This window comes from Olea europaea, chromosome 2 (assembly GCF_002742605.1).
Source record: "Olea europaea var. sylvestris chromosome 2, O_europaea_v1, whole genome shotgun sequence".
NCBI lineage: Eukaryota > Viridiplantae > Streptophyta > Magnoliopsida > Lamiales > Oleaceae > Olea > Olea europaea.
In genome coordinates, this window is record NC_036238.1 from 65,725 (window position 1) to 78,536 (window position 12,812).

A 12,812-nucleotide genomic window follows, 5' to 3' on the forward strand; every position below is an offset into this window, starting at 1 on the left:
TTCATAATGTTTTTCTAATTTCTAATTACACGTTCTCTAAAATAATCATTTTTTACTTTAAATAATTTCTCTCAAACAAACACTCAAGACTTGTTTGATGTAAATTTTTGAAAAGTTAAGTTTTTTGAAAAGTGTATGGTTAAAAAATGACAAATTTTATTTTATTAATACATCCCCCATTTGTTTTCCATTATTTGCCTATTAAAATGAAAAATATGACCGTTATTCATCACATCAAATCACCATATTTGACTTTTTATCTCTTGTATGGGGCCGATTATATTTTTTATTCTTATTTTTACATTAGCCCCCATTTGACCCCCATTACCTGAAAATGAAAATGGAGGGAATAATATTTTTTAGAAAAATGAGTGGTTGAAAAAGAAGGAAAAGTTTTCAATTTACGTGTAATATTATTTTATGGAAGATTGTGTGATTGAAAATATGAGAGAGAAAAATGTAATGTAATATAATTGAATTTAATGGGGATCAAACGGGGGCTTAATGTGTACTAAACGAGGCCACAATGTATGACTTTAGTTGGAAAAAAATTATCGGTAGTGCAAGTGGTATATAGAGGTGTACACACTTAGTGTTTGTTTGGTAGGGATTTTGATAATTAATTTTTTGAGCGTTAGAGATAAAATGGATCATATTTGTAGGAGAAGAATTCAAAAATGATCGCTGGAATAGTGAAATAATTGTCAAAAAATTAATTTTAATTTGTTTAAAATTTGTAACAAACAAGCGCTTAGGTACACCTCATTGTGTATCGCTAGATTAATTGAAAAATTATATTCTATAGAATTTGTACCAAACTGGACTTTAATCAAGTAGTTTAAGGGGGCAAGGGCACAATATTGATTCTTCAACCGCGTGGCATATTCAAATTCAAATTTGGTTACACGGGGAAAAAGTCGTATGTCACATGAGGACATGACACGTGTGAAAACAACCTTAAAATCTGGACCCCTAAAAACGTCGCCCTGCCCAAATTATCTGCACCAGACACAAAACGCAAATTAAAAAGAATCCAAATTCTTGGATAAAAAATTTCAAAAACCAAATCTTTAGCTTAAAAAGTTATCTAAAAATATAATTTTTAGATTTGAGTTCAAAGGCTAGCGAGAGAAGAAAATGGCAACACCTACGAGAAAGTCCCACACAAACACCTCTGATCTCCTGACGTGGTCAGAGGCCCCGCCGGCTTACACTTCTGCCACCGGAAATGTAACCCGGTTCGCCACTCGTCCTAATCAGGTATGCATCACGTCATTTCCCGGCCACTGACGTCATCCCATCTTTGCTCAAAATGTTAAGTTTTATTTATTTTTTTAAATTTTTTGAGTAGCCCTCGGATGGAATCGGTAAGGTGCTGTTTGGAGGTCAGATCTCTGATGCAGAAGCTGATAGCCTTAATCGAAGGTAATAAAAATGCAAATTGATTTAAAAAAAAAAAAAAAAGGTCCCTTGTTCATTTGGTGTTGATATACTCGTTTATAGCTAATGGATTGGATCAAATGCTTATTAGAGCTTTTGGAGCTTAAATACTTATACTAAATAGTTTTTTCTTTTTTCATTATTATTTTTCAAATTTTGTTCATTATGTTATGCCGTTCGATTTCCTTTCATAGACCAGTGTACTAGATGTTGTGCCATTCAATAATAGATTTAAGCAGTATTAACTGAAAGTGGATAAATTAATTACGAAAGTAGTTCCCGTATTCTTTTAAGGATTTTTGAATCCAAATGGAGTGCAGATGTGCATTTGGGGATTAGTAGTTGTGATTTTTAAGTTTTTAGGGATCTGTTGATGGAGTCAGATAATCCCTGTTTGGTTCTGGTTTTTCAACTTGACGTATTGTTCCTCCCTCGTTGGAGAAAATCTAGAGGAAAAGAACATGTTTAGAATGATGTTCAATAGGTGGATTTGAAAAGGAACCAGCGAATAGAAGAATAGAAAATGGAGTTACGACTTAAAATATCTCTCGTTTCTTGGCTTGTTAAATCTTCCCGTTGAAGGTCAAAGTTTAACAATCCTGTATTCTTGAGTTGTAATTATGCGCAAAATGGTCCAGTACTGGGTAACTTCCTCCACATCAAATTGTGATTTGGATTTACGTCAATTCCTAAGGTTGTTTGGATACAAACATTAAATATTTTCCATGATCATTAAATTCTAATTAACTATTGTATTTGCTACTTTCAGGAAGCCTTGTTCAGGGTATAAACTAAAGGAGATGACTGGCAGCAAAATATTTGCAGCCAATGGTGAAAATGGGGGATTGGAATCTGGAACTTCTGATAATCGAACATCTGTGCGCATTGTGCAGGTATTTACATTATTTATAAAGCATAGTTTGTGCTGAATAAAAGGAAATCAAAATACTCATTTTCTGACTCTTTTTTTTTTTTTTTTTTTTTTTTTTTTTTTTAAAAAATTTAAAGACTTTTTTACTAATTTTTTTTTTTTCATAATATTGAGGCTCGAGCTCATTATTTATTTATTTATTTATTTTAGTTGCCTTTGCATGCTGCCTTTTGTAATTTTTTTTTTTTTTTTTTTTTTTTTTTTTTTTTTTTTTTTAAGCAAGCTACGAATGGTTTAAGCCAGATTTCCTTTAGTACTGAAGAAAAGATTTCTCCTAAGAAGCCAACCACTGTTCCTGAGGTTGCAAAACAGCGAGAATTAAGTGGAACGATCGAAAGTGAGTCGGAGAGCAAGATTAAGAAGGCGCTGTCAAATGCTAAATGCAAGGAACTTAGTGGGAATGATATTTTTGGCCCTCCACCTGAAATTCTTCCTCGATCATTAGCAGCTCGGGCTTTGGAATCAAAAGAAATCAAAGATATGGGTGAACCTGCACCACGAACTGTACGAACATCTGTCAAAGTTTCAAATGTGAGTCAATTGATGTTTCCTCTTATCCTATCCACATGCTGTTTGTGCTCTTAGGTGCTTTCTTGGCGAAGCTTTTAATTGCTTATAAGCAGTAGGTCCTGAGAAATGTGTAGTAAAAAAACAAATAAAAGTTATGGGTATTGAGGAATGTGTAGTCAGAAATGATGTTTGACCAATTTATAAGCACTTAAAAGCACTACGAAACAAGCACTAATTGGTGTTTCTTCTCATATCTCGGCTTGAAATTCTTCGTGTGTTTTGTAGCCTGCTGGAGGTCCAAGTAATATTTTATTTGGGGACGAACCCATGGTCATGACTTCAAAGAAAATTCACAACCAGAAGTTTGCAGAGCTGACAGGCAATAACATTTTCAAGGGAGAGGTTGCTCCAGGTTCGGCTGAGAAGTCATTGAGTATGGCTAAGCTTAAAGAAATGAGTGGCAGTGATATATTTGCAGATGGCAAAGTCGAATCCAAAGACTACTTTGGTGGTGTACGCAAACCCCCGGGTGGCGAGAGCAGCATTGCATTGCTTTGATTTAGTCAATGGCTCTGAACTTCTCGCATCCCATTCTGGTTTTTATCTTTATTTCAGCTCAATTAGTGAGTTTTAAGGTTCCGAAGGATCAATAGTGTTTATTGTAAATTTACTGGGATGGTATATCTATAAAGTGTCGAACTGATCTCAAACGTGATGAATGTTGCTTGGGTACTGAACTCAGTTCCACTCTTTACTTTCTTCTTCCAGCTCTTCGATTTTGAGATGTGCTATTGAATCGAAGCTTTGATCTTTCTGTGTTATTTTTAAAAAGAATGTGGATCAAACAGGGCCTTAATGTAATTCAGTTTAACGTGAAAGTTATGTTCACTTGTTAAGGTAGATTTTCACGGTATTAAAATTAGTGTGAAATGATTAGATTTCCAGGTCCAACATAAGCAACATTTACAAGGTCAACGTTGAAAAATGCACTCTTCTTATCTTGCCAACAAGTTATCAAATTATTGCAAATTAAACCATAAGAAAATCTGGGTAAGCTCAATGAGAAACAGAAGTAATGTCATATAAAATACAGCAAAAAAATTGTATTTAATGACATAATTAAAAGTCACATAATGCAATATGTATTTCGTGCCATATGGAAGAAGATAGCTTCTCTAGGATAAAAATTTGCATCACTCAAGCATCGCCATCGCCAATCAAGGCAAGAGGCATTTTCTCTCAGTCACCAGATGTATTTCCAGCGATCGGCAAAACTAGTTGACTTCAGCTCGTGTGACAACAAAACGAATAAGAGCCAACTCGTTTGTCCCAGATTGTTGATAGCCAAACGAAGTGTTTTCTCAAAATATTCTATGGGATAAGCTAAGAACTTAATAGTTGCTTGGAACAAGATCAAGTACTACTCATCTTTGGGATCACCTTTCAGATCAAGATTCTTTACAAAACATTGTAAAGAAAACATATTGAAAATGGCATCTAAAAGAATTTTCATTCAGACATTGTAAAAGTGAAGAGAAAAGCGATTTCAAATGGACTCTTAAGAAGCAGGGCTTCGAACGTCGTCGTTTCATAATTCAAATGGCGGTTAAATCAGTTGGTCCTTCCTTTCTTTCCTCCACATTTAATTTCTGCAAGTGGCGTCTTCTCATTAGAGAAACGAAAGTGAAAGGTGACAAAATGTAATTTGAGATTATAACTAGCATATGTTAGAAATTCAAATCATATTCAAAATTAGATCCAAAAAATCCTAGATTAAAACAACTAAAATCTTAGGATCAACATCATGCCAAATATTAGGATTCGCGGATTCAGATTATAAACTTGTATCCATTATGAACAATTGCCTACTGTTGCGGAATTACTGCGACAATCGACCACGTACTGATGAACACGAACAAGGGAGGTGGTTTGTGATCTTCCTCAACCAAATCGCATTATTCCTCAATGGGATAGTCGTTTCTATTCTTGATGGGGAGAAGGGAAATTGTTATGCGATTTTGTATATTAGGGACCATAACCAAAATAATTTTTATATATTGCTTAATTAGGGTTCCCATTATCCCCCAATTAGAGCAATATATCCCGGTATCTACTCAATTATCCCATACCAATTTGAGTATTCTATGGGCATACTAAATTAGACCACTTAATTTCAGCCCATTAAATTAAATTAAATAGCAAATATAATTGTTTTTAATATGTTGCCAATTCTGAATTAGGAAAACCGTGGGTTTTCCTAACAATCTCACACTTGGCTACATATTATTCCTCAACCAATTATATTACAGATTCTTTAGGGGCACATCTGTATGCTATTTATCCTTAGACTTCTCTTTAAACAATCAGGTCCATCTCATATATTAATAATGGAACCATCGCAATTTTCATCACAATACAATCGTGATTAAACCACGATGATCACCATATCAATACACTTAATGACATAGATCAAATATGGATGAGTAGCATGGAGATTTACATGAAATGTGATCTCAAACATGCCTATTTCCAACTGATCCTTCTTTAATCTTTAGTGAGATCATTCCAAAGTCCCTAATGCAATGCGAACATTGCACATAGAACATGTAAAGCAAACATATAGAACATAAACCATCAACTTTATTCTATAGAAGGCTAAAGAATTCAATGTCTAAAACAAACATATAGTACATAAAATTGACTCCCACTAGGCCAGAATATCCTCGAAAATAACGCCCATGTGAGCAGTGTACTCATGAAAGACCTTAGGCGTTAAGCCCTTAGTTAGTGGGTCTGCTAGCATGAAATTTGTTCATATATGTTCTATAGAAATCTGTCTATCTTGAACTCTCTCCTTAACAACTAGAAACTTGATGTCAATGAACTTCGACTTTGTCGAACTCCTATTGTTGTTGGAGTAAAGCACCGTCGAGTTATTATCACAATAAATATTTAATAGCTTGTCAATGCCATCTACCACTCGTAGTCCAATGATAAAGTTTCGTAGCCATATTCCATGGTTGGATGCCTCATAACAAGCAATGAACTCCGCAGCCATGGTCGAAGAAGCTATGAGAGTCTGCTTAGCAGACTTCCATGAGATAGCTCCTCCAGCCAACATAAAGACGTAGCCTGATGTGGAGCACCTGCTATCTTGACATCCCGCAAAATCAGAGTCAGAGAACCCGATGACCTCTAAATCATCTGATCTCCGATAAGTAAGCATGTAGTCTTTTGTTCTCCTCAAATAACGCATCACGCATTTGGCTGCTTTCCAATGTTGCATGCCTGGATCACTCAAGTATCTACCCAAAACTCCCACTATAAATGCTATGTCGGGACGAGTACAAATTAGAGTGTACATTAGACTCCCTTCCACTGACGCATATGGAATCTTCTGCATCTCTTTTCTTTCAAGATCATTGTTGGGGCACTGTTTGAAACTAAACTTGTCTTCTTTAGAGATGGACGTGTCTCCTGGTCTACTATCTTTCATGCTGAATCTACTCAGAACCTTATCGATGTAGCTCTTTTGTGACAGTCCAAGGATACTTCGAGAACGATCTCTCAGTATCTGAATACCCAATACAAAAGAGGCATCCCCAAGATCTTTCATCTCAAATTTCTTCATCAGAAATTTTTTGGTTTCATGCAGTAAGCTTATATCGCTACTAACGAGCAGAATATCATCAACATATAATACCAAGAAGATATATTTACTCCCATTGAACTTATGATATACACAGTCGTCGACAACATTCGCCTCAAAACCGTATGAGGTGATGATTTGATGGAACTTGTGATACCATTGACAGAAAGCTTGTTGAGACCACGGATGGATTTCTTTAACTTGCAAACCATAGACTTTAGATCTCCTGACACAAAGTTTTCTGGTTGTACTGTGTAAATCGTCTCGTCAATGTCTCCATTGAGAAACGCAGTTTTCACATCCATCTGATGTAGCTCTAGATCAAAATGAGCCACCAGTGGTCCAGTGCCATTATTGTTCTAAAAGAGTCTTTCGAAGATACGGGAGAGAAAGTGTCTTTGTAGTCTATGCCTTCCTTTTGAGTAAAGCCTTTAGCGACTGGACGAATTTTATATCTCTCGACATTGCCCATTGAATCCCTTTTGGTTTTAGATATCCATTTACAACCAATGGGTTTCATTCCTTTAGGAAACTCAACGAGATCCCAAACGTCATTGTCTTTCATAGACTTCATCTCATCTTTCATGGCATCAATCCATTTATGAGAGTTAGAACTGCGCATGGCTTGAAGGAAGTTGATCGGGTCATCCTCCGTTAAACCAACGCCATCCTCATGTTCTTGAAGAAAGACGATATAATCATTTGGAATCGCATTTCTTCTCTCCCTAGTGGATCTCCTCAATGGCACTTCTTGAGGTTGTTGAGTTTGTTCTATAGGTGGTGCTTAAGAAAGAATCTCATTGTTGTTTTGGTCTAAAACAATGTCAAGGATAGGAGCCTGAGCATTGTCATCTATTGCCAGAACTGTGTCTTGAACAACAATAGGTACATAGACCTTATTGCTGTCAATAACAGATTCTTCTTCAAAGACAACGTTCCTTATGTTTCCTTCCCCTCCAAACTCAATATCCTCAAGGAACCTCGCATTTCCCGTTTCAAAGAAGGATCTTGATGTGGGATCGTAAAACTTATAACCTCGAGAGCGTTCAGCGTAACCAACGAAATAACAGCTAACCATCCTTGGGTCCAGTTTTCTTTCATGTGGCCTATAAGGCCGTGCCTTAGCTAGACAACCCCAAATGTGAAAGTACATAATGCTAGGCTTCTTGCCTGTCCATATCTCATAGGGGGTTTTGGCAACTGCCTTGCTCGGCACCCTATTAAGGATGTACACTGCGGTCTTCAAAGCTTCTCCCCAAAGTGGCTCTAGCAAGGAGGAATGTCTTATCATACTCCTTACCATATCCTTAAGAGTTCAATTTCGTCGCTCTGTAACACCGTTCATGCTAGGTTTGCCCAACATGGTATATTGCGGAACAATTCCACACTTATTGAGGAATATAGCGAAGGGTCCTGGACGTTGTTCTCCTGATCCATCATATCTTCCGTAGTATTCACCACCACGTCAGATTTGATAGCCTTTATTTTCTTTCCAAGTTGAAGTTCAACTTCAGCTTTGAAAGACTTGAAAATGTCCAGAGATTGTGAATTCTCGTGAATTAGATACAAGTAACCGAATCTAGAGTAATCGTCTATAAACGTAATGAAGTATTGATTTCCATTCCAAAAAGCAATAGGGAATGGGCCACAAATATCAGTATGTATTAGTTCTAAGACGTTTATAGCTCTCTCGGCACCTAATTTTCTCATATTTGTTCTTTTCCCCTTGATGCACTCAACACAGACTTCAAAGTTTGTTAAATCTAGGGATTCAAGAATTCCATCCGACATAAGCCTCTGAATTCTCCGCTTAGAGATATGACCTAAACGCTTGTGCCATAAAGTGACGAAATTTTCACTTAATTTTCGCTTTGTACCACGTGAACTTGTTTGCAGTATTTCGTTATAGGAACTAACAATATCAAGTATGTACAGATTATCAATCATATAACCGGAACCAACAAAATTTAAATTTTGATAGGGACGAACTTTATTATTTCCAAATGAACAGGAAAATCCTGATTTGTCCAAACTAGAAATAGAAATTAAATTCCGTCTAAAGGATGGTGCAACAAATGTCTCAAACAAATCCAAACAAAATCCAGTTTTTAACTGTAATCTGAAAGTCCCTATAGCCTCTACCATAACTTTATTGTCATCGCCCACAAAGATGAATCTTTCTACTTCACTTGGCGATCGGCTCCACAGGCAACCCTGCATAGACAAACTTATGTGAGTAGTAGCACCAGAATCTACCCACCAATTATCCTTAGGTACAGAAGCTAAATTAACTTCAAAACAGACTAAAGTAAGAAGCATACCCTTCTTTACACACCAGGCAGCGTACTTGGAACACTCCTTCTTCATATGTCCCGACTTCTTGCAGAAGTAGCAGGTAAACTCCTTATCCTGCTTCTTCTGCTGAGAAGGTCCTTCCGTAACATCCTTAGCTCTCTTCTTTTTCTTGTTCTGAGAGGTTGAGGCCAAGAGAGCACTCTCTATCTTATCACGCTGCTGCCTCTCTTCTTCTTGCACACAGTGAGATATGAGCTCATTGAGGGACCATTTGTCCTTCTGAGTGTTATAACTCACCTTGAATTGCCCAAAGTGTGTAGGAAGAGAGATCAAAATCAAGTGCACGAGCAAGTCATCAGACAGCTCCAACTTAACCGACTTGAGTTTTGATGCGAGATGAGACATCTCCTTCATGTACTCCCTTATGTTCCCTTTGCCCATATACTTCATCGAAACGAGTTTAGCAAAAAGGTTACTCGCCTCCGATTTTTTATTCTTGGCAAAATATTGCTCATTTTCCTCAAGGAACTTCTTGGTGCTCCTGCTCTCATAGTAGAGACCCGAAACGCTTCTGAAATGGAACGTTTCATGATCATCAAGCACATTCGATCAGAGCGATCCCACCTTTCAATTTTATCCTCATTGGGGTTTTCCTGAGTAGAAGTGGGTCGATCTGAACGAAGTGTAAGATCCAAATCCATACAGCCGAGGACAATCTCCATGGCTTCTTTCCAAACCTTAAAGTTCATCTAACTCAACATTGGGATGTTGCTGACTTAAACAGAGACGTTCGCAGTATTAGCAATAGAAACTATATAGAGAACAAAATAAACAAGCATGTCAAATAAGAAAAATAAGACATGCACAAATAATCCAAATTTGGGGATCCATCTCAAGATACCTAGTACAACATTAATTCCTAATCTTTGGACAAAGAAATTAACTGTAAATGATACTCTCAGTACAATGATCAAATATTGACAATTAGTTCTGTCAAACAATAGCCTTTCTTTGGACCGACTATTGTTCACATGAAAAGTCTTTATAATTATCACACATTTATCATCATAGGCACATTGTTGTTTGGCCAAACTGTGTCTTCCTTTGGGCCAAGCACAGCTCGCATAAATGATTTCGCACAAAACATCTATGCATTTTCAATTAAATTAATTTACACAACTAGGGTTACTTTGGCAACATGTTGTTTTAATCAATTCAATTGAATATACTAGACATTCAAAGTAATAATCAAAACCAAAGTTGGAATTTATTTTATATCCAAAAAAAAAATGAATTCAGAAATGGGTTTAACAAATTGAATCCATTTCCCTTTTATGTCTGCCACCGTTGGTTTCCAATTCCCTCATTACATTTTTTTTTTTTTTTTTTTTTTTCCCCTTTTTTACATCAGAAGTCTATATCCATTATGAAAAAATAAAATGTCAAACAAAGTCGTAGATTAAAAAAGTAATAAGCCCAAAAACAAAACTCCCGAAGGAAAAGTTAAAAATAGGTGGCTAGTCCACAATTCTTAAACTGTCAGAATCTGTATCGTAATGACAGATTTTAACAAATTTACACTCAATCAATATGCTAAAAAAATGTGCTTAATACTTTGAGAGGATGCCTATTTTGTCATATATTATTCAATGCTGTAGTCACGTTGAAAATGATCCAAAGAGAACCATATTAAGGCTTTCAATTGAGAAAGATAACATCACAAAAAAAAAAAAAAAATAGACGGGTTGAAAAAATTACCGTATTTTCCCCAATTATATGAAACCAGATTCTAGATCCATTATGCATCAAGAACAATTCTTAAACTTATTAGTTTTAGGAATTTCACAAAATTCAAATATTTCATTCAAAAAATAATATAAACATTATACGAATAGAATATGCACAAATCCTAATAATCTAACAAATGATGACTGCTCTGATACCACTTGTTACAAATTCAAATCATATTCAAAATTAGATCCAAAAAATCCTAGATCAAAACAACTAAGATCCTAGGATCAACATCATGCCAAATATTAGGATTTGCGGATTCAAATTATATACCTGTATCCATTATGAACAATTGCCTACTGTTGCAGAATTACTACGACAATCGACCACGTACTGATGAACACGAACAAGGGAGGTGGTTTGTGATCTTCCTCAACCAAATCGTCTTATTTCTCAATGGGATAGTCGTTTCTCTTCTTGATGGGGAGAAGGGAAATTGTTATCTGATTTGGTATATTGAGGACCATAACCAAAATAATCTTTATATATTATCCCATACCAATTTGAGTAGTCTACGGACATACTAAATTAGACCATTTAATTTCATCCTATTAAATTAAATTAAATAGCAAATATAATTGTTTTTAATATGTTGCCAATTCTAAATTAGGAAAATCGTGAGTTTTCCTAACAACTTATTTATAAGCGATTATTGCTATGCAAGAAAACATGATTTCATGGTCGGGTTAGGGATTTCATGATGCAAGCTTCACAGTTTCTACTTTCGTAATTGCAAATTTTAACTCAATTTAATTTCATTATTAGATCATATTATATATGAATTTACACAAATTAATGGACAACGAATTCTGAATAATCAATTGTTATATTGTTTAAAATAAAATGCGTGGATATATATATATATATATATTTTTTTTTTATTTTTTTTTTTTTTTTTGGTCATGGTCGGGTTAGGGATTTCATGATGCAAGCTTCACAGTTTCTACTTTCGTAATTGCAAATTTTAACTCAATTTAATTTCATTATTAGATCATATTATATATGAATTTACACAAATTAATGGACAACGAATTCTGAATAATCAATTGTTATATTGTTTAAAATAAAATGCGTGGATATATATATATATATATATTTTTTTTTTATTTTTTTTTTTTTATTTGGGATATTAAATACAAAGCAAATATAAAATCTGCTGTTTTATATCCAAGTAATACAATACATAGACGAATTATTAAAATTTATTTTAATTTTTATTTGTATTTCATCACACCCATAGAAAAGATAAAGACGACTCCGCTGGGGATCGAACCCAGAATCTCTGGTTCCGTAGACCAGCGCCTTATCCATTGGGCCACGGAGTCGTAGATGTGAGTGTCCGCTTTAATACTCATTTGTACAATTTATATTCACACGCCGAGAGACAACGAAATAAATAAATTTATTTACCATTCTCCTCATGATTTGACTTTCACACCCGACTAGGGATTTCGATTAGGAGTCGGGTGTCAATTAGGCTCGCGAACTTTGATGGTCCGTGGTTTGGCTCGGCCCGACTCACAACTCGATTCTACCTAGCACCATTTTGAAGCGTTTTTCGAGTATTGTCATGGGTCAAATAAATAATTTGATGATGCCTGCAACAAGCTAGCTCTGCGGTATAAGGCCCGAGCCAAAAATTCAATTTAAGTATAAATTTTTTGGCCAAGAAAAAGTTCAGTTCGACTCGGACCAAAAAAAGTCTGAACCTTTTTTACTCAAACCAAGCTCGAGTTTTGAAACGTTCACATCCCTACCTCCTACCTAGGGCTGGACAAAACTTTTGAACCGAACCTGACGATTTTTCTCAAATTAAATACCCGAATGGGTATTTGAAGAACCGACGGGTACGATTCAATTCTGATTTTAGGCCAAGATCCGAACAACCGAATAAGAATCGAATCTCCTTAATTTTTTAATTTATTTATTTTAAATAAGCAAAATTATTTTACTTTTTCTAAATAAATTTGTTAATTAATTAATTTAGTTCAAACCACAAAATATGATTTTTCTATTTCTAATTTTCAGTTCAAAATCAACTTAATCAAATTGACCTTAATTTTATCAAAATCTATTACTCTACTGTAGTGTCGTTTCTGCTGGAGAAAATCAAATTAAAATTCTACAATATCTCTCTTAATTATTTTGAGCTCACTATCTTTCTCTTTCTGTGATTTTAATAATCAAATTTATGAA

General features: G+C 35.2%; 1 protein-coding gene and 1 non-coding gene across 2 annotated transcripts; one reads left to right on the top strand and one right to left on the bottom strand.

The window, feature by feature from the left end:
• The first annotated feature begins 1,017 nt into the window (after nucleotides 1-1,017).
• LOC111407977 lies at nucleotides 1,018-3,692 on the top strand. The gene is made up of 5 exons (XM_023037713.1): nucleotides 1,018-1,260; nucleotides 1,352-1,425; nucleotides 2,210-2,333; nucleotides 2,591-2,902; nucleotides 3,167-3,692. Exons 1-5 carry the CDS (start codon nucleotides 1,138-1,140, stop codon nucleotides 3,437-3,439), a joined length of 906 nt encoding a protein of 301 aa, XP_022893481.1. The 5' UTR covers nucleotides 1,018-1,137; the 3' UTR covers nucleotides 3,440-3,692.
• Nucleotides 3,693-11,868: 8,176 nt separating this feature from the next.
• On the bottom strand, nucleotides 11,869-11,941 carry TRNAR-ACG. Its single transcript has one exon. It is a non-coding gene; the product is annotated as a tRNA-Arg (tRNA).
• Between the last annotated feature and the right edge of the window lie 871 nt (nucleotides 11,942-12,812).